This window comes from Pipra filicauda, unplaced genomic scaffold (assembly GCF_003945595.2).
Source record: "Pipra filicauda isolate LSUMZ 115617 unplaced genomic scaffold, ASM394559v2 scaffold71_size5581439_pilon, whole genome shotgun sequence".
In the NCBI taxonomy this organism is placed as follows: Eukaryota; Metazoa; Chordata; class Aves; order Passeriformes; family Pipridae; genus Pipra; species Pipra filicauda.
In genome coordinates, this window is record NW_024104887.1 from 3,427,329 (window position 1) to 3,450,800 (window position 23,472).

Consider the following 23,472-nt stretch of genomic DNA (forward strand, 5'->3'; position numbering starts at 1 on the left):
GGGGCCAGCTCCTCGCCCTGTGCCCGTCCCCATGGCCAGCAGGGTGCCACCAGAAGGACAGGACATGGCTGCAATGTACAAAGTGCCTTTATTTCCACCACCGTGGTCTCCAAGCCGTGGGGACCCCAAATCCCAGCAGGGGGACAGGGGGTCCCTCAAGTCTGCAGCTGCAGAAGGACAGGGGCTGGGGGTTTGGGGGGCTGTGCCTGGTGGTGACAGTTCTCCAGGTCCCCCAGCACCCTGAAGAGCTGGCTCAGCCCCTCGGGCAGGGGGGCATCTGCGGGAGAGGGGAGCAACAGTGAGACCCCACAGCCCCCTTGGGAGACACCCCCAAACCACCACAGCCCCCCCGTGACCCCTGGGGACATTGCTCAACCAGAGCATCCTCAGTGGGGTCCCCAAAACCCCCCAACCCAACTTACCTTCCCTCCGGGGGCCATTCTGGGCGTCCTCCAGCTCCTGTAGCTCCCAGTACTTTTCCCTGGGGAGAGGGGCATGAGAGGAACAGGCCCTTGGCAGGAGCACAAGGGGATGCAGGGGGGTCCCCAGGGGGAAGGGACTCACCTGAGGGCCCCCCGGAGGCCCTGGAGGTGGTGGAAGAGCCGCTGAGCCTCCACTGTGGGGTCCAGGGGGTCGCTCCAGTCCTGTAGGGTGACGCCGTGCCGGGTCCGGTCACATCCCAGCCCTGTGGGGCAGCAGGGTCAGCACGTGGGAGGATACCCCCCAACCTCCCTGCGGGGGTCCCGGGCCCCCTCCCCGTACCTGTCCTGTCCCGCTGGTGGCAGCAGCTCCACTTGTCCCCGCGGAAGACGCCGGGGTGGTACGAGCGCAGCACACGGGGGTTGTTCCCGCACACCTTGCGCAGGGCCGACAGCCACTGGTTCAGCTCATTGACACACTGTGGGGTTGGGGACAGTGAGGGGGACACCCCCCAGGCTGTGACACCCCTCGGGGCGCCCTCCGCTGTCCCCCACCTTGCACTGCAGGTAGGCTGTCTCCTGCTGCCCGCCCGTGTCCGTGTAGACCACCTGCATGACGTGGGAGCTCCCGAAGCTCTTCTCCTCCACCTTCTCGGCCGCGAGGATGTCGGACAGGGCGATGGCACCGAGGCGCTGATGGAGGGGACACACACACACAGGGGGTCAGTGCCACCCTCCTGCCACGCCCCCAACCCCCAGCACCCCCCTACCTCTGCACTGGGGCTCTTGCCGAAGCTGAGGGACTCCCCGGTGAGGCAGAAGTGGAGTTTCTTGCCGGCGGCGGCACCGAGAAGAGGCCCCTTGCCCCGCGTCTTGTGCACAAAGAGCAGCCCCTCCTTCACCACGGCCGTGGGGGGGCCCAGCGGCCACCCCTCGCCCTCCTCCTCCCCCTTCTGCTCCTCTGTGCCCACCAGGCGGGTGATGAAGTCCTTCATGCGGGCGATGCCCTGCTGCAGGGCGGGCAGCAGCGGGGACAGCCACGTCTCCTTGGCCCGCCCGGCCGCTGGCTCCATGTTTCCCACCATCTGGATGGCCTGGAGACGCCCGGGGATGGCGGTGTCAGCCCCAGAAGACCCAGCCATCCCAAATGGGAAGCAACCAGACACCTCAAAGCCCCTCCCAGGTACCACCCCTTGTCCCTTGGTGTCCCCACCTTGGCCAGCAGCAGCAGCGTGCGGCTGGTCCGCGCGTCCGCGTGTGTCTCCCGCAGCTGGAACAGCTTGGGGGTCATGACGGCCGGCGAGAAGAAGCGGAGGCAGAGGAAGCTGGTGACGGCCACAAATTTGGCATGCTGTGACCACCGAGATGGGGGGGGAGACATGTGGGGGTCTGTCCCAAAATGGGACATCCCCAGGCACCCCACACAGCACCCAGGGCTGTTGTTTGGGTGCAGCACGGCCCCACTCGCTGTCCCCCTGCGCCCCATCCCTGGGCACTGCCCTCAAGCCCAAGGAGGGACCCCATCAACCAAAGCTGGGGACTGCACCCAGTGAGCCCTGGGGATGTCCCTGTTTGACTCCTCTGCCCCAGTCTGACCTGGTGCTGGGGGAAGCGCTCCCCGACGCGCTGGAAGAGCTGCCGGAAGGCGGAACGGATGACAGGGGGACACGCCGGGGCCGACCTGGCGATGGCGTCCAGCAGCTCGCCCAGGTAGGACTGGAGGTGCTGGCGGCCCTGCTCGATCACCTCGCCCTCCGTCTGCACCCGGTGCAGCCCCGAGCACCTGCGGGCACCGTCACTGTCACCTCCCTGTCTGGGGACCCCCTGTCCCACCTCCCCAACAGTCCCTTACCCGACGTCTTTGATCTCCACCTTGCCGGGGTCCAGCTCCACGTATTTCTTCTCCTCGAACACGCGGGCGATCGTGGGCCCCAGGACAGAGTGCAGGTATGGCATCCCTGTCACCTGCCAGGGGACAGCCCAGGGGACAGTGATGGGCCACAGGTCTGGCACAAGACACTGTCAGGGTCACCCAGGGGATTTTCTCCAGCCTCCCAGCCCCAGGGGAAGACACAGCCCCACTAGCACTCCCAATCCTCCCTCTGGGAACTGAACTCCTGGGGACATCCCAGAGCCAGGGTGACCTGGGAAGAGCAAGTCTTGGGAAGTTTGGCACCTTGAGGAAGGACTCCATCGACTTTGAGGCCAGGGAGTTGCTCCGAAACAAAGTGTTGGGCTCACCTGCAAAACAAGAGAGGTTCCATGGCCTGGGGGATGGATACAGGTCACCCACCAAGCAGCTTCAACCATGGGGGCATTCCCAGGGGCTGTGCCCTCCAACCCTGGCCATTTCCATGAGGGTTATGGGGATTTCCAAACCTCAAACCACCTGCTCCTCCACCAAACTCAGCTCAGGAGTTGCTGGGATGAACCCAGCAGATTCCTACACAGAGAACAGTGTGACGACTGAACCTCAACCATCACCCCAAAAATATTCCCGACACAAGGTTCTGGAGGTTTTGCAGCCCCAGAAGATGGTTGGAAGCCTCTGACTCCACTTCCCACTTACAGGGCTTGGCCAGCTCCAACTCGAAAAGCAGGTCCAGGAACTCCTTGACCAGCCCTTGGCCCAGGAAGAGTTTGACCAAGTTGATGGCGACCTCCTGCCGGCACTCGGCCGTGGTGGTTTCATCCAGGAGGGTGACCAGGTGCACTTGGCCATCCTGGAGGGGAGAGGCACCATGGTGTGATGTGGCCTGAGTCGGGCACAGGCCCGGCACAGAGCCAGGGAAAGGGGGGTGCTCCAGCAGGGCTTGGTAGGGACCCCTCACCTGGCGCCCTGACTTCACCTCCTGGCACAGGAGTTGGACCAGGGGCTGGTAGCAGTGGGAGGGCAGCACCGTCTCATCCCGCAGCCTCACCTGCAGCTGCAGTGAGCCCAGGCTGCCCCGGCGCCTGCAGGAGCATGAGGTGGGTCGGTGGGTGGAGGGAGAAGTACTTCACCAAGCAGGAGATAGCCCAACAGCCTGAGAAAGCCTGGGCAGGCAGGTGGAGGAGCTGCTCCTCCACAGGATGACATTACCCAGGAATAACCCCCTCCCCAACGCCCCTGTGGGCTCTGGGACCACCCCCAGCACACCCCAACACCCCTGTGCCAACACTCACTCGTTCTCCATCGGTTTGGACTTGTCCGGCCGCAGCCTGAACCAGCCCTCCTCCTGCCCAGCCGCCTCCAGCCCCTGGACACTGAACACCACCTGGCAGGGGAAGGCAGGAGAGGGCTGGGTGGGCAGCTGGGAAGGACCCCCTGCAGCAGTGATGGAGTTTGGGGGCTCACCTTGCCCAGGAAGTCGTTCCTGCCGACGAGGTCCCAGTCCCACACCTCCACACAGAGCTTCTCCCCAGCGGGCTCGGCCAGCTCGAACTCGAAGGTCTCGTTCCAGCGGGGGTAACACGATTTCTTGACCACCTGCAAGGGCAATGGCCTTGTGTCCCGCCCCTCAGGACACCAGTCTAGGGATGCCAGGGAACAGGGATGGCTTCAGGCTTCCTCGTGGGATGATTCCACCTGCACCACTGGCAAGCTGAGGATCACAACGAGCTGCAGTCGCACTCACAGTGCTCTCCTGTGTCTTCCCGTTGTAGCGCAGGCGGACAAAGGGGTCAGAGGCCCCATTCCGGTCCTTCCTGGCCAAATCCCTGCCCAGAAGAGGAAGATATTTATCAGTGACCTCCCAAAATACCTACATGGCACCCATGGGCACCCACTGCCCTCCTCAGTTCCCCAGCATGTCCCAAAGACCAGCAGATGAGGTGGACTCTGCCCCAGGACCCCCATCAGCTGCTGGGTGGTGAGGAGGATGCTCTGCATCCAAGGGACAGGACACACCAGGGAAACTGAGTCATGAAGCAGCCCAGGTTCACTGCCCGTGTCCTGGTTGCACACACAGCCCCTGCCACCCCTTGTCCCCTCCTCACCTGGCCTCCAGCATGGAGCAGCGCAGCCGCCGGCTGCCCTGGCTGCCCAGGACCTCCACCCGCAGGTGGATCTCCCCCTGCACCTCCTCGTCGGGATCCACCTCACTGAGGCTCATCCAGCCACTGTATCCTGTGGGAAAAGGGGGGATCCCCATGGAAGGATCACTGGGGGGGCCCTTGGACCAGCTCATCCAAGGAGATGGGTCCCTACTGGGACCCCCCCAGCCACCCTTTCCCCTACCCTTGGGGTGCTCCACCAGCATGTCCCGGGTGATGCAGACCTTCCCGATCACGTCGTCGCGGCTGGAAAACAAAAGTGGGAAGCAGGACGTGGCATGAGATTGGCACCCAGGCAAGACAGCCCCCACTTCAGGGAGTCCTGGGCTGGGGCCACCACGGTGTGTCTGTCCCCATGGAGCACATCAGCCACCCTCTGCTGCCAGCTGGACAATAACCTCGGGAAATAACTTTCCCCCTTTGAGTCCCAAAGCTCAGGGAAGCATGGCCAGGTCTGGATTCTCTGGTGTCTGCAATGGGGCTGAGCACACGGGGAGCCAAAGCTATAAACCCCTGAGTCCCCCTCCAGGCCCCCCCCATACCTGAGCGCATCCTCATCCATGACATAGATGGAGATGCTGTGGAAGCTGGGCTGGAGCTGCACCTCATATTCTTCCCCCCAGAACGGGGACAGCGTCTTCCACACCGTGGCAGTCCTGCAGGGCAGGTGGCACTGGTGACACAGGGGACAGGGCTCCCTCACCGGGGCACTCCCCACTTTCCCAGCCCCAGGACCTTCCCAGCTTTTGGAGACACGTGTCCTTGGCCTGTCTTGAGGCTCTGGGCTGGCAAGACATGGGGGTGGCTTACAGAGTAAGGGGGGCCGTGAGCTATTAGACATCACTGTGTCAGGAGGAACATCTCAGCCCAAAGCAGGGAATAGCAGTAGTAGTAGTAATGTTATTATTATTAATAGTAATAACAACAACAACAACAATAATAATAATGATATTGTGCCCACAGGAGTGTAAATGGAGGAACCCACCAGAAACCAAATCTGGGGCTCCAGCAGGTTTGGGGACCAGCCAGGGACCTGCAGCCACTCACCTGATGATGGCCTCATCGTCGATCTTCACGATGCAGTACGGGTCACTGCTCCCCGTGCTGGAGGGACACAGGACAGCTCTGTCAGTGCCACCAGCCATGGCCCTGGCCTCCCACCCGACCCATGCTAAGGGGTGACCAAAGCCTTCAGCCCTGATAACCACTGCCCAGAGAGGGGACCATACAGGGACACCCCAGGGCTTTGCAGTGCCGGGGCTGCCAAAGGTTTCCTTGGGTGGATTTGGCCACGGCTGAAGGCACGTGGTGACCTCGGCTTCGCTCCCAGGCCAGGGACACACATCCCTGACCGTGTCCGGCCACTGTGTCCTGCTGGCAGCTAGAAGTGGCTTTCCTCTTCCACACAGGAAGCCAAGGAACAAACAAAACCCACCCTTTCCCAGAAGTAGCTACAGGCACCCACAGCACAATTTCACACACCAGGAGTTGAGGCCACAGCAACCTCCTCCAGCCCTGGAGCCTCTCCCCAGACCCCCAACACAGTTGCAGGGATGGGGATACCCCTGGGGACACCCCCAGGGATGCAGAGGGTGTGAAGGGCAGGCACCACAATGCTCTGACCCCGCTTCCTCCCCATGGATGACCCAAGTCATCGCTGCCAAAAAATAATCACCATTTTATAGCTTATTAGCCCAGTTTATCAGGAACAGGGGCAGGGGTGGGGGCTCTGGCTGGGGACAGAGGAGCCAGCAGGACCTGGGTGCTGGCCAAGGGGGTGGAAAGGTTGTGGCTCCCATCCCACTGGCACGGAGCAGCCTGCTCTGAGCTTGGATCCTCATTAACGCCAATCCCAGTGGCACCATCAGCCAACCACGAGTGTCCTGGAGAAAGGGGGGGATGCAAGGGTGCAGACTTCGGTAGCCAAGCACAGAGTGATTTCCACATCCCAAATTCAAACAGGCTGAGAGACAGCTGTTGGGGGAGTTGAAAGGGTTTGGGTGGGGACTGAAAGGTTTTGGGTGCTCCCTGCCCTGCCAAACATGGCTGCAGGGGGTTTCCTCAGGCTGTGCATCCCGGGTACCACAGTAACATCCCTATCCCCAGGCACTTCCATCCTTTTGGCCCCGCGGTGCTGGCAGCGCAGCAGGTTGCCAAGAGCTGCTCTCCCGGCTCCTGCTCCCATTCCATCCCAGCCGCCCGCCTGAGCGGTTTTTAGGAGAGCAGTGGGTGAAGTGCCATTAACGGGAGCTCATTGCTGACATTTCCTGCCTTGTGCAAACCATCAGGGATGCAGGGAGCAGGCAGGCGGAAAGGGAACAGCTGCCCGCTCCAGCCGTGCCCGGCAACGCGGGGCTGGCTTGGATGAGAGCTGGAAAACCTTGTCACCACGGGGAGGTCCAGGACAGCCACATCCCCTGGACACAGGGTGCCAGGAACCCCATCTTGTACCACTCAGGCATCATGTTTTCCAGGCATTCAAACACAGGATGGCCAGAATCCATCCTTGGCGGCTGCGAGAGGTGCCCAAGCTGCCGTGGGATAAATCCGCTCTCCCAGGGCAGGCGGGGAGCCCGGTGACATCCCGTGCACCGCATCCCTGCCCCGGGATGTCGGGAAGGGATTTATGGTGCTGCAGGCTCGGTGGGTGCTGGGAATCCTCTGACGCCCACGCAGCATCCAGTTGGCTTGGGCACCTCCGCGGGGTGCAGGGAAGGAGCTGGAAAGGGGAAGGCTGGGCTTGTGGAAGAGGAAATGAGCACCGTATGAACTGGGGGAAGGGAGAAGGAACCTGCGTGGCCCCCGCAGCCACCGGTCGGGCAGCACGGGGGGCTGGAATTAAAAATTAACTGGTGTAGTCAGCAGTGCAGCTCTGCCCTGGGGGGGGGTAGCGATAAAACAAATAAAAAAATTTAAAAAGTAAATAAAAAATAGAATGAAAAAATTTTAAAAAAAGAAAGGAAAATAGCATAGTAAAAGAATAAAATAAAACGTAGAATAATAAAGGGTAAAAATAAAAGAAAAAAGGGTGAAAACTAAAAGATAAAAGGTAAAATAAAAGAGTGAAAGAGAAGAATAAAAGAATAAATATAAAATAAAAATAAAAAGTGCAAGAGTGAAAAAATAATAAATTAATGTAATAAATTAAAGATTATCATAATTATAATTATAATTATTAGAATTATTAGAATTCTTTATTATCATACAAAAAATAAAATTCAAACAAAATAAAAATCAAATTAAAAAAATCAATAACGAAGTAAATAAAAAAATCAAAAACCATTAAAAAAAAAATCGAGCAGACCATTTCCCTTCCTCTCCTAGGATGAAGACGCGGGAAGGATTTCCCAGCGCTCACCTGGGGGAGCGAACAGGGCAGAGCCCACCCCAGGCTGCAGCTCGGTCCGGGCAGTGCCGAACCTCGCGCTGGGGGGTCCGGACCCTGGGACAGGGCAGCATCGGGAGCCACAAACCACAGCAGCCGCGGCCACATCCTGCTCCCGCGACTCCCTGCGCCGAATCCTGAGGGAGCCGGGGGTCCCGCAGGGGTCTGGGGGTGCCTCATCACCCCCGGCTGTCGCAAGCAGGGTCTGACCCCCCAGTCAGACACCCCGCAGAGGGAATTCCCACGAGGAAACCAGCGATCCCCAAACCCGTGCCAGGGCAGGGAACCAGATCCCACGAGCCGCTGTCCGGAGGGGAGGGGGCCAGACACGGCCAAGGTCAGCGGCGGGGGCCAGGGCTGCGCTCGGGTTTCCCTCCCGGCCCAGCGCCACGTCCCAAAGCCACCGGTCTGGAAAGCTCCGCTCCAGGCGCTATGGCAGGGCGGCTTCCCACAGCACGCTCTCCCCAAACCAAGAGCCTCCCGAAATCCAGAGCCTGCCCGCGCTGGGTCAAGCTCCGGCAGGGAGTTGTGCCAAGGGATTTAAAAATCAGGCCCTGACACACGGGATAAAAAAAAAAAAAAAAAAAAAAAAAAAAGTCATCTTTCTTTCCTTGTTTATCCTCTTTTTCCATGACGGCTGAAGGGATTTTTGCTGGTTTTCCGGCTGCCGGGCGCTCCTCAACAGCTTCCCGCTGCCTTGGCGGCTCGGGGCACGCCGGTGCTCTCCCCTCGTCCCACCCCAACTCAGTCCCCACATCCCGCCCCATAAGGATCGGAGCGATGAGAACCACGCCGGGATTTTCTGGGAGGGAAATCCCGAGCCGAGGGACTGCCAGAGGAGCCCCCCGGACCGCAGCCAGGTGGGATGGTGGGATGGAGCCGGGGCTGGGAACAGAGCGGGGACAGGGACCACAGCACCGGGGCACCCTCTGCTCCTGTGGGGGAGGACGGATGTACCGGGTCCTGCTGCATGTCCGGGGGTCCCTGCGGGGGTCCCTGCGTGGTGGGGGCAGCCCTGCCCCCCGGCAGCACAGGGGGAGCACCTCAAATTTGGAGCACTGCCTGGGGTACCCTAAAGCATTGCTGAGGGCACCCCACAACATGGGATGCTCCTGGGGGTGTCCCCGAACCGCGGGGGACATCCCAGCACTCCCGAGAGAAGCCCCCAAAGCGCTGAGAACTACTGGGGGCACAAAAAGACATCCTGGACAGAACCACCAAAGCAAGGAGGATCCCAAAGCCACACTGGGGGAACTCACAAAGCAAGGCAACCACAAAGCCTTCCTGGAGGAAACCGCAAAAAGCAAGGGGGATCCCAAAAAGACCCTATGGAGAACCCTGATGGGGGGACACCCCAAAGCCATCCTGGGTGGGACACCCAAAGAAAGGCGACATGAAAGCCACCCTGGAGGGAACCCCCAAAGCAAAGAGGAACCTAAAACCACCCTGGAGGGAACCCCCAAAGTATATGCACTGCTGGGGGGACACCAAGCCATTCTGGCCAAGCCCCCATAGCAAGGGAAACACTCCAAAGACACCCGGTGGATGGCATCCCCAACAGAGACGTGTTGAGGGGACACCCCGCAGCATTCCTGGGGCAGAGGGGGGTCCCTCCCGGGGATGGCCCCCCCAACCCAAACCCCTCCCTGCCCCCGCGGGGGGCACTCACATGTCCTTGACGGGCAGGTTCCTGCCCTCCACGATGCGGATGGAGAGGGCGCTGCGCCGGGCCATGGCGGGCGGGCAGCGGAGCCAGACCGAGCCGAGGAGACCCGAGCGGAGCCCAAACGGCGCCGAGCGCGGCCTCGAACCTGCGGCTCCCGGCACAGCGCCCATGTGCGGGCCGGCGCCGCCGCCCCCCAATCAGAGTGCGGAGGCGGGGCGAGGGGCGTGGTCCGAAAGCCCGTCCGCGGCGGCCATTGGGCGGTTCTATCGGCTGTCAGCCAGGAGGCGTGGCCTAGGCGCGGTGGGCGGGGCCGGGTCCTCCCGCCCTGCCGGGGGTCCCGGGGGGTTCTCCCGGATCGGTGTCCCCGGTTCCTTTCGGTTCCTCCCGGTCCCGCTCGGCCCCCCTGGCGCCGGCCGCGGCTTCTGGGTTGGACCAGACCCACACTCGCCCCCCCCGAACCTGGGGGGCTGCAGCGTGCTCCGCGCTGCCCCGCACCCCAAAACCCCGACGTTTTCTTGCTCTTTTACCTTTTTTACCCTTTTTTGCAGCACCGCCGAGATACCGGTGGCATTTCTGGGGGATCTTGGTGTCCTAAATACCAGCGGAGAGAGGGGGAACTCCCCCCCCCCTCCCGCAAGACCCACCTGGGCTCGAGGAGTCGCCCCGCACCCAAAGCTGGGGCTCAGGGCTGTGCCAGCCAAGCTGGTCCTTGGCATTTGCGCCGTGGGGACACTACGGGGACACTCTGGGAACACGCCGGGAACGCGCTGCCCTGTTCCTACAGCGCTGCCCCTCTCCCTCCCCCGCACAGGGGGACAGCAGGGGGACAAGGTGCGGTCCCCTGTCACCAACCCCAGTGGCAGCTCCAGCCCCGCGCGCGGTCGGGGCCACGTGTCCCACCCCCAGAGCGCCCGTGACAGGTGACACTCCCCCCTCCCAAACCACTCGAAGCCGCTTTGCAGCTGAAACCGTTGTTTTATTTCGGAGGACGGGGTGTGGGTCGGAGGGGACCCGCGTTTGCCGGATGGAACCGTCCTTCGGCTGCACCCACGCTGGTTCTCCGCAGGAGTTAATCGCTGGATTTGCTTGATTTCCCTTGGCTGGGCTCCACGGGGGCGGCTCCGGCAGCGGAGGGGGCAGGTTGCTAACACCCCTCCCAGGCAGGACAAGGACAGCCTGTAAGGGCGCTGTGACCGGGGCTGGGTGTGAATGTGATGCTGCCCTTTGCACGGCGCCTACGGGGGAAAACGGTGGGTTTAACACACGGATGTGATGTATGCAGGTGTGTGCACACCTGCCCTGGCTCCACGCAAAGCGGCACAGCCACCCTGCGGTGAGCTCTGTCCTGCTTGTCCCCAGCACCGGCGGGGTCTCATCCAGACCAGGCTCCAGGATCAGGGCACCCACATCCCCCACATCAGTATCAGGGGCCCACATCCTGGTGCGGGATCAGGAATGAGGGATCAGGTCTCTCTCAGTCTCTGGTAGAGCATCAGCTTCCCCTAGCTCACTCCCCACCAGTGCAGGATCAGCCCCCACATCCCCTAGAGAGAGATCAGGGATTCACTCCCCAGTGCAGGATCAGTCCCCACAACACCTGGAGCAGGATCAGGCATCCCAGAGTACCAGTCTCATGGCTCTCAGGGGAACATCAAGAGCACCTGGGAAGGATTGGGCCAGCTCTGGGTGGGGGAGACTCTCCTCTGGGTTTGGGTCAGCGAGAAATTGCTGTGGGGTTAAGGGGAAGAGAGAAACACCCCCTATACCCCCCCGTAGGACATTCCAGTGCCCCTCACCCCAGTGTCAGGGTTGGGGGGGCCTCCCCTCACTGCCCGGTGCCCCAGGGGACTTTCACCCATTCAGAGTGGACACAGGTGGCACCGGTGCCCCAACCGAGTGTGACAACACATCTCCCACTCCAGAGCATTGCGGGCCACATCCTTCCCCCCACCCAGGGACGGAGCTCAGAGCCCTGCGTGGGGGTACAGAAACAGGGCCACGAGGCTTTCCAGGGGGCTGCGTGAGGCGCTGAGGTTTTGGCAGGTGCCATTCCCGGGGAGGTCACAAACAGGAGGTAGAGGCCGGGCACAAAGCACGCGGAAAAGCCTTTAATGTCCCTCTCCAGTGCCCCAGCCCCGGGGGGCAGCTCTGGCCGTGCCCGCGTGGCAGTGGGCTCACGCCGTGGGGGCACCCGGGGATGCGTGGGGAGGCGGGGCGGTGCCGGGGGGCGGCGGGGAGGCGGCGGGGGCTCAGAGCCGGGCGGCCGGCTGGTCGTAGACGTGGTGGGTGTTGTACCGCCGCACCGACACCGCCTCCGGCTTGCTGAAGGTGCTGCTGCCGCCGCAGGCGTCTGAGCTGGGGAGGGAAGCGGGGGGGTGAGGGATGAGGGTGGGGACCACAGGATGACGGCATCACCCTCTGGCGCCGATCCCGCGTGCCCAGCACCTATCTCTGGGTTCCTAGGTGGGACTTGGTGGTGGCACTCACCCCCAGAAGACGAACATGGCCACCAGCCCGGCCAGGAGGATGGCGAAGAGGATGGAGAGGATGGTGGTGAGGGCGATCATGCCGGCGCTGTGCCCTCCGTCCGTCGTGGAGATGCTGTTGGATGACTTGGCTGGGGAGAGAGCGGGAGGGGAGGGAGCAGGATGCAGGGATGCAAAGCCCTGGGCGGCTCGGGGTGGGGGCACGTGGGTGACGGTGTGTCCGTGCGTGCCAACGCAATGTGCCATCACACAGTGCCACCGTACCCGAGTGAGACCCGCACCACTGCCCTGCCTCAGCTTCCCCATCTCACAGGGACCCTCGCCCCAAACCACTGCTCAGGATTCAGCTCCCTGGGACCACCCCACACCCCCCAGGACCACCCCATATCCCCCACCCGACAGCTGTGAGGTGAGCCCCCAGCAGCAATACCTGTCCTCAGCATGATGGGCTGTGACCAGCCTGTCTCAGCCACGGGCTCGGAGCCCTCCAGGGCAAGGAACTTCACCCTGAGATGGGAAGGAAAGTTGGCCATGGTCCCGTGAGCCGGGGGGGCTGCCGGGAGCCCCTGAGGGGGGCACGTCCCCAGGAGCAAACTCACAGGTAGGGCCCGGGGCCGGACAGGGGGCCATTGCAGGTGGGTCTCGCAGCATCCCCGCTGCAGCTGGTCTCGCTACCAACGCGCAGCACCGTGATATCCCCGGCGGGTTTGGGGCAGGGGTAGTTGGCGAGGGTGGCATTGAGGGTCATGTAGGCGGGGACGTTGTCAGGGAAGTTCTGGAACGCGCTCGCGGCAGTCCCCGGCGCAACGCTGTTGCTGAAGTTGGCTGCGGCTGCAGGGATGGGGATGGAGGGTGAGGAGGGAGCCGGGGGGCACAGGGCCCTGCCCTGGGCCGCCCCCACCTACTGCTTTCCAGAGCCACCACCAGCCAGATGTCGGCGTTGCTGTACTTGTCGAAGACGCAGCGGGGCTGATCCAGCACGAAGGTGGAGCCGGTCGTCAGCCCCTCCAGCACGGGGCTCTTGGTCAGGGACGGCGTGTACCCCACACGCTCCACTGCGGGGAGAAGCCAAGGGGGTGCGGCGGAGGGTGCAGAGGTCCCACTGCAGCCCCTGACCGGTGGCTCCGACCGGCTGTCGCGGTCCCAGAGGTTCGGGGTGGGGACGGGAGGGAGCTGAACCCTGTGATCTCAGCAGAAGGGCCCCTGCTTGCTTCCCACCCCCTGTTTTGGGCTCAGACGTGTATTTTGTGAAAAGAGGAATCAAAGACACCCCATGCTCCCACTCGGGGTGGGGGGAGACACCCTTGTGGGATCCCCAGAGGACCCAGGTCGTTGACACCAGGGACACTGAGAGTGGCACCCAGAACAGGGGGAGCATCAGCTGCCCTACCCCTCCAGGCTCAGGGGGGTCCTGGTGCCTGTGCACAGTGGACTCCTGCAATGCAAAGGGGGACCCCCAAAGGACCCCACACTGTGTCAGTCAGCTCAGGTCAGTGACACCAGGGACACTAGAGGTGGCACCCAGAATAGGACCCAGAATAAGGAGGGCATCAGCTGCCCTACACCTCCAGGCTCTGGGGTCCTGTGGTTCACAGAGGATCCCCGCAATGCCGAGGGGGGTCCCCAGCCCATCCCGATGGCGCCGTCGGACTCACCTGCACCGTGGGCTGCGGGCAGGAGCAGGAGGAGCAGCGGGAGCAGCGGGAGCATGGTGCGGACGCCTGGGTGCCGAGGGCGGGAGTGCGGGTAGTTGAGCTCCGCGTCCCCGTGGGACCCGCCTGTGGTCACACCAACCGCCCACATTCCTGCACGGGCCGCAGCCCCGCGGCAAACAGGTTGGGCTCGTTTCCCTGGGAGCATTTGTTATGTTTGAGCGCCCGCCGGCGAAGCGTGTTGGGAACCGCCGCGCTTGTGGCACGGGTGGGTGACAGCCCTCACCCGGGCAGTGGGGTGGAGAGGGACACCCCGGGGGGATGTGCCCCACAGACCCTATGGGTGCCAGTCTGTGCCCCCCACCCCGACATCAAGCGCCACCAAACTGAGACCCTGGGTTGTTCTGGAGGGAATTCGGTGCCCTCACTCTCACAGCTCCCACCATGCATGACCAAGGACCAAGAGGAGGCAGTCACAGATGTAAAGTCAGACTTTACTTGGCAGGACACTTTACTTCTAGTGGAAGGTGTCCCTGCCCGTGGCAGCGGGGTTGAAATGAGATGGTCTTTAAGGTCCCTTCCAACACGAACTGTTCCATGTTTCTATGGCAAGGAGCAGGGGGTTGGAGGGCAAAGCAGCCCAGCCCTGGGGGGCTACACCCACAGCCTGGGGGTGGGGGCTGTGGGAGGGCCGGGGGGATGTGATGGGTCCGGTAGGATTTGCGGGCAAAGGTGCTGGTCCCCAAATCCCGCTGGCACAGGGAGCCCCACACCTTGGCACTGCAGAGAGAGAAATGCAGAGGCATCAAGCAGAGTCCATGGGCCGTGCCAGCCCTCCCATGCTGATCATCCCCAAGGGGCACTTTCTCCTGCAAACTGTGGCAAACCTCCAATTTAAGAATAAAAAGGGTTTTTAAATCTTAAAACCATCCATTTCTTTGCTGATGGGGGCGAGTTCGGGGGGGTTCTCCTGGGGCCCCTGCAGACACATCCCCCCAAGCAGTCCCCGTACCCCAGGGCTCCGAGCACAGCAGTGGCCAGCACTGTCCCCAGGCTGGCCAGGAGGGAGGCGATGACCACCACGTCACTGCCACGGCGTGTGGGCACGGGGTCGATGGTGCTCGGGCTGAGGGCTGGAAAGAGGCCGGATGAGGGATATGGGGAGACACAGAGAGCAATGGAGAGGGATGGAGCATATGGAGGGCATCAGGGATCACTGCTCCCCCCTCTGGATTTTGGGGTGATGGCATAGGGCTTGTGCTGTGCCGCATGCCAGCATCCCAACAGGGCAGATGGGGGACCTACGGGGGGATGGCAGTGCCACCAGACAGGTGTGGGGACCCACGGGGGAATGGCAGTGCCACCGGTACCTCTGCGCAGGAGGATGGGGTCAGACCAGCGCGTCTCCGCTTTGGGGCCGCGGCAGCCCATGAGCAGGAACTTCACCCTGCGGTGGGTACGGGAGTGACACCGGGGGGGCGAGCACGCCCTGGGTGGGGAGTTACCCGAGCTGGGATTCGGGGGTTCTGGCCTTACCTGTAGGGCCCTGGGGAGGGCAGGGGCCCGTTGCAGGGGTCCTGCCTGCCCTGGTCCTTGCACGCCGTGTCACCCCCGACCCGCAGCGCGGCCCGGCTCGGGGCTGGGCAGGCGTACGCGGCCGCCGCCGTCTCCAGAGTCATGTAGGAGTGGGTGGTGGAGAGCTGCTTGTACGGGGGCACGTCAGCCCGGGATGGGGGGTTCCTGAAGGTGGCTGACGCTGCACGGCACAGATGGAGGGAGAGTGGCTGTGGTGAGGGTCCCCCACCCCCCCTGCCACGGGAAGATGTGTCGGGGCAGCGGGTGCTCACCGTTGGCAAAAGCCACCACCAGCCAAACAGTGTCCGAGGCGTTGGCGTGCCGGTCGAAGATGCAGCAGGGTCTCTCCAGTGCGAAGGTGGTGGCGGTGACCTTCCCCAGCAGTGCCACGGGGGGCACGCGGGGCACGTAGGGCAGCCGGGCTGGGGGAGTGGACGATGAGTGAGGGACCCCCTGCTCAGCTCCGCTCAGCAAGTGACTGACCCCGGCCCCAACCCGTGAGAGGGCCCACGAGTGCCGGTGTTGGCACAAGGGGAGCTCACGGGGTGCCAGCAGTGTCAGCAGCAGGGTGACAACACTGGTGTGGGGACCCCCCAGCCATGCCCAGCCCCATAACCCCCTCCCTGGCTCTTCAGACCCCCTCTGCCCTGTCCCCCAGGGAGTCACCCAGGCCCGCGGCTGTGCCCGTCCCGGCCAGCGCCAGCAGCACCCACGGCAGCTCCATGGCGTCCTCCCGCTGGGGCTGGATGTGCCTCTCTGCTCCGCTCACCCCGTCCCACTGCCGAGGGGACGAACTGCCCCCAGTGCCCCCGCAGCGGGGACCGCCCGTCCCGAGGAGCCGGACCCTCCCAGCCCCACATTCCTGCACCGGCTCTGCCGGCCCGGCAGGACCCCGCGGGCAGGGGGGAACAACTGAGCCACCCGGGTCACCCCTCGGTCCTGCAGGACCTCGAAGGCTGCGAGGGACCAGGGCACAAGCCTGTGATGTGAAAGGGGAAACTGAGGCACGGAGGAGGCACCGGAGCCTCCAGGATGGGTTGGCGGGAGTCACAGTCTGTGTTGGTGCTATGGGGACAGCTGGGCAAGAGGTCCCGCATCCCCTCTCACCCCACCTAGACCCAACTCCCTGCGGGTTCCCCGTGCCCACCGGGAGCCAGCGATGAGCCCGTGCCCGACTGGTTCGGGTGCAGCCAGCCCTGCCCCGCGGGCAGGGAAGCGCTCCAGAGCATCATACCCGAACCCACCCAAACCTCAGCGATGAGGCGAACGGTCCCACCCAGCACCGGGGGCACGGAAGCACCAAGCTCTGGGGCCACCCCCCGCTGACATTTCCCCATCCATCCTTCCCTCTTCCCAGGGAAAGGCTCCCCAAGCCCTCTGGATGGGGCCAGGGACAGCGCCCTGAAGCGGGAGCTGCCCCGCGGCTCGGGAGCCCCCCACCGCCACTCCCCACGCAAAGCGGTTGGAGTGCTCCTTCTCCCATGTTTGCCAAGGGCAGCGGCCGCCCACTCCTGCGTGGGAGGGGATTTCCTCCCCCTTCCCAAGGGGCCGGGACAACGCCTTCAGATTAAGTGGAAATGGGGCATTCAAAGATTACACCGTCCAGCTGCAGAGGGGAAAAACAGGCGCAGCTGCAGCTTCCATCCCTCCTCCCTCTGATCCCTGACTTACTCCCCGCTCCGACCCAGCAATACCTACCCCGGGGACCCTGCCAACCCTTCCCCCCCGCCCCCGACCCCTCCCTGGCACTCCCGGCGGGGCGAGGGGCAGAGTGGGTGACGCAGGGGGACAGTGAGTCACAGTTTCAGCTGCCGGTACCCAGCATAGCTGCGGGGTCACGGCTGGGCTAATAATAACCACCCTGCGGCAGATGAGGCACCACCGCGGGGGGCCGGGAGAGACCCCACCCTCCCCGGGGCTCCAGCCGGGGATGGAGCACACAAGTCTTGGTCAACCCATCCAGTAGCATAATAAGCACCTATTTCAGGTTCTGTCCTCCTTCTCTGTGCTCCAATGGGCACCACGGCATTATGGCTGTGCTTCCACTCCACTGCTTCAAAGCAGCTCCCTGCACAGCACTGTCTGAGCTCCTGGTTCTGCTCCTTTCCACCCCCTGGCTCCCCTGCCACAGGGACAGTCTCAGGCTCAGCACAGACAGGGCAAGGATTTTAGGAGATGCCTCATGTCCAAAGCTGTGACAGCCAGGGATGAGCTGCTGAGCCTGATCAGCTCACAGTCCAGTGCCCCAGCCCTGGACCAGCCCAGACGCAGCTGATTCACACCTTGGAGCAGCTGCTGGAGGTGCCTTGGGCAAGGCTCAGCAGGAAATTCTTGCTTTGTACAGGGCTGGGTGAACTCTGCTCAATTTTCGCTTCAATTCATTGTTTTGATTGCTGTGAGAACATGATCCAGGGATACAGAGATGGGGTTTGAACTCAAAACCTCTACCTTTCGCAACCAGGGTGGGAGAGGAATAGACACAGCCCGTTTGAGTAGAGCTCAGCACCACACAGACACAGAGCTACAGCTCCCAAGGAGCTGCCAGTCCTGCAGCATCCCCAAATTTCCCAAGCTGGTTGAGGGGTTTCCCCCTAGAGCCTGCAATCACAAGATGGACTTTAGGGAAAGCTCCTGCCCTGAAAAGGCTCTGAAAAACCTTTAATATTTATATTATAATGGCAGGAAGAAAGATGCCCAGTTGCTGGCCCAGGACATGCTGGTCCCAGGCAGTTGCCAAGGCAGAGCTGCCACAAAGCCCAGCCACATCCCAGATTTCCCAGGAAGGAGGTGAAATGGCAGACAGCACCAGTGCCAAAGGGATGGTTTCAATGTGCAGCTGGGTCCAGTGGCCACAGGGGGGGGAACAGCCAGAAACAAGCTCTTCAAAAGATATCAGCTCTGAGCCTGGGGACACTGTACTGCAAGGCCACCAGAACTGGGGCCATATCCCACTTGCAAGGTGCTAGGAGTACCAGGAGCGTGCTCCCAGCTGAAGAGCATCACTGCTGGCAGCTGGGCTGGCTGCCACCACCGCGGGAGGAAGGTGACTGTCACCAGCTGGTGGCACCAGCATCCCTGCAGCAGCAGCACAAAGCACAGCAGCCCCTCCCTGCAGAGGCTCCACCGTGCACAAACAGCCCCAAATTGCTGCCATTTCACCTGAGAGAAGGAGAAAAGAGGGACAAGGTCTGCCAGAAGGGTTGGTGAGGAGTGAGGCTGGCAGCTCATGGCAAGAGCAGGGGGCCGCAACTTTGTGCAGGGTGGGCAGTGATGGGTCACCTCTGCTGGCACCATGGCCACAGACCACCAGGATCCAGCAGCCAAAGCATCGACAGGCTGGAACCACAGCCCTGGTACCAGCACTCTGTGTCCTGCCTCCATCGAGATCCGTGTCCCTCCAGCTGAGCTGAGCTTCCCCTCCTTTGTCCTGGCTGGAATGAGGCTCCATGGATCAGGCTGGTCCCCTAGAAAGGGACACTAAGGGTGAGGTACCCCAAGCCCTGAGGCAGCAGGAAGGCAGAGGCAGGGACTGGCTGTGAAAATGAACAGTTTATTGGGACTGAGCAGAGATACAGGGCAGGAGGGAGGCAAGAGGTGCCTCAGGGAGCTGCTGTTCACCAGAGGGAGGCCCTCATTTGCTTTCCAAGTGGTTTAGTGGGAGCAAGGCGCTCCCGTCTCCCCATCCTGTCCCCAGGCACTACCAGAGGAAGGTCCTGCCTTCCCCAGGGGACTTGTCACCTCAGGACTGCTGTCCCAGCTGCTCCTGGCCGTGGCCATCAATCCCACCCAGAAACACAAGTGCAGCTTCTACAAAAATATCCTTCCCTCCCCCCAAAAACGTGAAGAGCAGGCGGGGCTCCCACAGAACTGTTATTGCTCAGTGTGCCGGGTGGTCAGACACAGGAACTTAAGGCATCAGGAATAAGTGCACTAGGTGGGCCCCCAAGGTGTGCACGGCACAGCCAGGCCCCCACGGCTCACTGTCCCAAGCAGTCCTCAGTGACCCCCTGGGCAGCCAGCTCTGCCAGCACATTGTCCAGGTAGTTGGGGTCAGGGTAGCCATGGCCACTCAGGTTTGAGTCCATCTCAGTCTTGTGGTGGATCTCGTTCCACACCACTGTGTTGCTCTCGCCGGTGGTGTTGGAGGTGCCCACTGTGAAAATCAGGCGTCTCTTCCAGGCCACCTTCAGGAGCTCCAGGACCTAGAGGGGGAAAGGAAAACCAAAGGCAGGAGACTTGAGCCATGAAAACAGACTGCCAGAAGCTCGACAAGCTCAGTGCCATGAGATAACACGAGAAGGGTGACATCATCAGGGTACAGTGCCTTACCTTTCTGCCCTTCTCGTTGTCTGGTAGGTAACAATAGCGAGGAAAGCCTCTGGCCGTGTATGGCATCCCAGGGTTGGGGTGCTCGGGGCCCTGCAAGGGAGGAGACATATTTGGCATGGACACACCCATCTTCACAGGAGTTGGGCAATTCCTCAGCAGCAGGATTTGACATAGGCTCATCTCAAACCAGCTCTTCCATGTAAAAGGCAGCTGATGAGCACAAGGTGTCTGACTTGTTCTTATGGGACATGTGAGCATTACAGGTCCTCCAAGAGCAGTCTCATGCTGGGATACAAAGCCAGATCTAAAATCTCATTATATTCTGGTGGGAGACAGCCTCAAACCACAGCTTTTTCCACGTGGTCATATGACACCTTAAAAAAACCCACACAGCTCAAACCTTTGCAAGCTCACTGCCACCACTGAAACCAGCGTGGGCTGTGAAGCCACACATCAGGATCTCTCCCACCTTGTGAGCACAGGCAGAATCTCCTCCCTGTTTCAGGCAGACATTAGTTCCTTACTGCAGGTGAAGAGCTGCTGTAAGCTCTGGGGCTGCTCAGAAAAAGATCTTTGATGGAGGAGACCCATACACACTGAAGAACAGCTGGTGCAGCTGCTGGCTCCAGGCACCGTAGGCTGCTCAGTGATGGGCTGCCAGCAGGCACTGTACTGGATCCCAGAACTTTTCTGGGAGGCTCTCACAGCTTGTGCTATCCATCAGCGTGCTGTGCACTCACCTGGATGCCTCTGCTGATGTGATACACAATCTGGATTGTCCCACAGTCCTTGTGGCCAGGGAGGGACTGAGGGAAAGTGGAGATCTCCATCTTCCCTTTGGGCTGGGTCCCAGTTTTCTCCCCGTAGATGGTTTTACAGGAGGGACACTGCAAACTGCCATCCTGCCAGGAGAGAGAAGTCAGGATCAGAGCTCCATAGCCCAGTGACCTGGGCACAGGGGACCTGGTGGGGATGGGCCAGCTGGGTACCTTGTTCCCATTGGAGTACATGGCCAGCATGCAGAGCATGTGGAAGGAGTGCTGGCAGCTCGTCAGGCGACCAACAGCCTCTGGCCTGATGGTGCTGGACTCACACGTGTCACTGTAGCCAGAGGGGGAGGAAAGCTTCTCCATGCAGATGATGCAGTCCTGGAAGAGAAACCACCACCTATGAGCACAGGCTGATCCCAAGGACTGACCCACCGAGGAAGCCATCAAGGAGATGCTTCAGGAAGATCTGCCTTCTGGTTTAATCCCTTCCTTTGACGTTTACGGGCACAGAGACAGGTTTCCTTATCTGGTTGGTATCACCCCACTCCACTTCCTGCGTTGCCCAGGAGGTGGAGAGCTGCCATCAGCCACAGCAGATGAGTGGGAACTAGGTATGGTTGTCCTGCTTCTCTGCAAGCTCCAGTGCAGGGTGTGATCTCTAGTTTTAACCTCTGAGCACTGAGAGACCAAAACCAAACTCCCCTCCTTCCCCCCAGGCCCTGCAGCCAGCTCCAAGGGCAATGGGGAGGCACTGTCAGACTGAGCTATTCAGCCCACATTGTGCTTTCTCTGTCACAGTCCTCTGATGAGAACAAGTCACCTGTTGTCAGATGTGGCCTCCAGGCAGTGCTGAGGCCTCTCTACCTCACATCAACAGTGCCACTGCAAGTAGCACCACCTACCACACAGGATGCCCAAGGAAGGATGGTCCTCAGGAAACACTGTAGTTTTCATGACACCCCAGTGAACTCTGGGCAAGCTGGAGCTGCCTCACTGTCCTCTCACCTCATCAGCAGGAGTGCCCTTCAGCTCTTCCAGGTACTTCTTCACTACTGCTTCTGGTTCTGTTGGTGTGGCTGCACAAGGAGAGAGATGAGAAAGAGAGGAGAAATCAGACACACAGTGCAGTATGACCAGCACATGTGGGGTGAGCTAGAGAGAAGGGAGACAAGCAGGCCACTGGCCAGGATGCCAAGGAGAAAGGTTAGGGTTAGAGGGGGAGAAAAGGCTGCTCCAACTCATCCCTACAAGCCCACAAAGGCTTTGCTATCAGCAGTGGCTCCCACCAGGACTCTGAGCATCACAGATTGGAGCACCCGCTGGTGCCCTGTGCCGTACACCCGGGGGTCTGCCTGGAGCTGCTGTGCTCCAGTTCTCCCCAAGTGATGCCAGGCAGGTCCCAGCTGAGCTTTCTGTGCATACCAGAAGCCAGCTGGGATCAAACTCAATGGTTTCAGTAGGATAGAGGATCACACAGTCTTTGTTGTCAAAGGAGAAAAGGCATTCCCACATCACCCCAGCTGGTGCCCAACAAGGACACCCGGTAACACACACCAAGCTTCAGGTCCTGTTTTGAGTATGGCAGAACGAGCTTCACATCCTTAACATGAAACAGTGGCCTTTCTCCTGAGCTTCCACACACTCATATCCAGCAAAACACAGTGCAAGTCATCCAAGTATATAAAACAATCTGTTTTTTAACTTGCAGCACATGACACTGATATCTTCGCATCTTCCCACATATAGTCCCTGATCCCATCCACCCATCCATCCACGGGCACCTGACCAGCCCACGAGCCTGGTCCTCCCAGAAGCAGTATGGGATGAAGCAACAAACATCCCACAACACCCAGAGCAAGTTACCACCAAACCCAGCCTCTGGGAGCTGCCCAGCAAGACTTGGCATAAGCCAGGGAGCATCCCATGCCTCTGTATGGTCCCTGGTCCTGGGAGAGGAGATGAGCTCCTTACCCGTCATCAGGCCTGTCACGGAGGCTGCCAGGCTCTTCCACCAGCCTGAGAGAGGAAACATTTGTGCAAGTGATGTTATGACTCCACCTGGCAGGAGGTAAAGAGAGAGACTGGTCACTTGGCTTGGGGGAGCCTCGTCCTTCCTTCCTGAATCCAAATCTGGGGGGTCAGCCAAGGCATAGTTCTTCCTTCTCCATTCTCCTTCCTGGCCAGATGGATCCTTTAGCACAGACAATACTGCTGCTCCCAACTTCACACTCCCAGGAGGACACAGAGTATCACCATGTGCAACAGCTGAGCACTGGAGATGTGGCTGTACCTGCACAACACAAATCTTCAGCTCCCCCCATCCATTTGGGTGTTGCTAAACATGCAAAGGCCTGGATGGCACAGATCCTCTACCAGGCAGAAGCCCCTCATTCCCTGGAATGCCACAGAAGAAAGAGGCAGAGCAGTAACGTGGGTGGGACATCAGGAAGACTGATGAACTGGGAGCTGGACTCTTCTAATGAAAACACAGTAAGATGAGTTACTTGCAAAAGGGGATTCCTGGCCACTCCTGAAACACATGATTTCTGGCAGCAGGAGCAGGAGGAAGGGATGACTGAGCACACAAGCAAGAAAAGGAGCCCAGGAGGTGAAGGGATGCTCATTCCAAGTGCCAGTGCTGGGCAGGAGAGACACCTGACATCTCAGGCAGAGCAGGGCTTCATGATCCTCTGGGAGATGGAGACCTCAGTTTCTTCTGCTCTGCAGGTTTTAGAAAGGACTCTGAGCAGCACTAGCTGCTACCCACCCTAACTCCATCCACTTCCAAGATGATCACCGTGTTCTCATCCTTGAGGATCCCGGGCTGCCTGCCAGGCTGACCACCAAGTCCTTCTCCATCTGGCCTGCACTTTCCAGGTGTCTTTCTGAGGTGACCTTCTTGTCTCCTCTGGCTTTGGGCTGGAGGAAGCAGTGCCAAAAAGATGCACAGACAAGGTGAAGACAGCAAGGGAAGTGAGCAGAGAGGGCATGTTACAGCAACAGCAACACCTGCCTAGCCCTTGGCAGAACGCCCCAGCTCACCTGCTCCCACCTGCACACACCTGAGCAGCTTCAGAGCAGTTCACCTCGTTCAGGGTGGTGGGGGATGCTCTCCCCTTGCAGCCCCGGTGACCTTCCTTCTCTGTAGCAGCTCA

The 23,472-nt window shown here is 60.9% G+C and overlaps 4 protein-coding genes across 7 annotated transcripts in view; all 4 read right to left on the reverse strand.

Annotated features, from left to right (window-relative positions):
* Positions 1-69: 69 nt before the first annotated feature.
* LOC113994893 (ras GTPase-activating protein 4-like) lies at positions 70-9,638 on the reverse strand. The gene is made up of 20 exons (XM_027734384.2): positions 9,509-9,638; positions 5,502-5,558; positions 4,997-5,110; positions 4,639-4,700; positions 4,398-4,527; positions 4,037-4,118; positions 3,757-3,888; positions 3,585-3,676; positions 3,251-3,374; positions 2,989-3,142; positions 2,596-2,660; positions 2,272-2,384; positions 2,016-2,202; positions 1,633-1,770; positions 1,190-1,513; positions 975-1,112; positions 763-898; positions 565-685; positions 423-481; positions 70-277 (listed from the first exon to the last, which is right to left on the reverse strand). The coding sequence occupies exons 1-20, from the start codon at positions 9,571-9,573 to the stop codon at positions 156-158; spliced, it is 2,415 nt and encodes an 804-aa protein (XP_027590185.1). The 5' UTR covers positions 9,574-9,638; the 3' UTR covers positions 70-155.
* An 846-nt stretch (positions 9,639-10,484) lies between these two features.
* LOC113994933 (uroplakin-3b-like protein 1) lies at positions 10,485-13,747 on the reverse strand. 2 transcript variants are annotated; one of them, XM_039389326.1, is made up of 6 exons: positions 13,647-13,747; positions 12,897-13,046; positions 12,591-12,822; positions 12,422-12,498; positions 11,993-12,122; positions 10,485-10,740 (listed from the first exon to the last, which is right to left on the reverse strand). In XM_039389326.1, the coding sequence occupies exons 1-6, from the start codon at positions 13,699-13,701 to the stop codon at positions 10,650-10,652; spliced, it is 735 nt and encodes a 244-aa protein (XP_039245260.1). In that variant the 5' UTR covers positions 13,702-13,747; the 3' UTR covers positions 10,485-10,649. The 2 variants fall into 2 exon arrangements, with proteins under 2 accessions (XP_039245260.1, XP_027590281.2); XM_027734480.2 differs by lacking the exon at positions 10,485-10,740 and adding an exon at positions 11,592-11,860.
* A 28-nt stretch (positions 13,748-13,775) lies between these two features.
* Positions 13,776-15,942, reverse strand: LOC120324823 (uroplakin-3b-like). Its single transcript, XM_039389298.1, has 6 exons — positions 15,885-15,942; positions 15,491-15,640; positions 15,180-15,399; positions 15,014-15,090; positions 14,656-14,776; positions 13,776-13,899 (listed from the first exon to the last, which is right to left on the reverse strand). The coding sequence occupies exons 1-6, from the start codon at positions 15,940-15,942 to the stop codon at positions 13,776-13,778; spliced, it is 750 nt and encodes a 249-aa protein (XP_039245232.1).
* A 2,806-nt stretch (positions 15,943-18,748) lies between these two features.
* Positions 18,749-23,472, reverse strand: part of DTX2 (deltex E3 ubiquitin ligase 2) — a 34,508-nt gene continuing 29,784 nt past the window's right edge. The window contains exons 6-11 of one of the 3 annotated variants that reach the window (XM_039389329.1): positions 22,289-22,375; positions 21,323-21,393; positions 20,537-20,695; positions 20,288-20,449; positions 19,548-19,637; positions 18,749-19,420 (exon numbers count right to left, since the gene is read on the reverse strand). In XM_039389329.1, the coding sequence (XP_039245263.1) occupies positions 19,196-19,420; positions 19,548-19,637; positions 20,288-20,449; positions 20,537-20,695; positions 21,323-21,393; positions 22,289-22,375 (794 nt within the window). In that variant the 3' untranslated portion in view covers positions 18,749-19,195. The remainder of the gene's footprint in view (positions 19,421-19,547; positions 19,638-20,287; positions 20,450-20,536; positions 20,696-21,322; positions 21,394-22,288; positions 22,376-23,472) is intronic. The other 2 variants (XM_039389327.1, XM_039389328.1) reach the window with 2 other exon arrangements.

Bases quoted from the DNA above. Each gene is read 5' to 3' on its own strand.
- LOC113994893 (XM_027734384.2), bottom strand. From the start codon at position 9,573: ATGGCCCGGCGCAGCGCCCTCTCCATCCGCATCGTGGAGGGCAGGAAC. The intron at 4,119-4,397 runs GTGAGGAGGGGA...TCTTCTGGGCAG, and splicing joins TGCTCCATGCTGGAGGCCAG to GGATTTGGCCAGGAAGGACC. The intron at 3,677-3,756 runs GTGAGCCCCCAA...TTCCCCTGCCAG, and splicing joins GGAACGACTTCCTGGGCAAG to GTGGTGTTCAGTGTCCAGGG.
- LOC113994933 (XM_027734480.2), bottom strand. From the start codon at position 13,701: ATGCTCCCGCTGCTCCCGCTGCTCCTCCTGCTCCTGCCCGCAGCCCAC. The intron at 13,047-13,646 runs GTGAGTCCGACG...TTCTCCCCGCAG, and splicing joins GCCCGCAGCCCACGGTGCAG to TGGAGCGTGTGGGGTACACG. The intron at 12,123-12,421 runs GTATTGCTGCTG...CTCTCTCCCCAG, and splicing joins GCCCATCATGCTGAGGACAG to CCAAGTCATCCAACAGCATC.
- LOC120324823 (XM_039389298.1), bottom strand. From the start codon at position 15,942: ATGGAGCTGCCGTGGGTGCTGCTGGCGCTGGCCGGGACGGGCACAGCC. The intron at 15,091-15,179 runs GTAAGGCCAGAA...TACCCACCGCAG, and splicing joins CCCTCCCCAGGGCCCTACAG to GGTGAAGTTCCTGCTCATGG. The intron at 13,900-14,655 runs GTACGGGGACTG...CCGTGCCACAAG, and splicing joins GCTGTGCTCGGAGCCCTGGG to CGCGGCGGTTCCCAACACGC.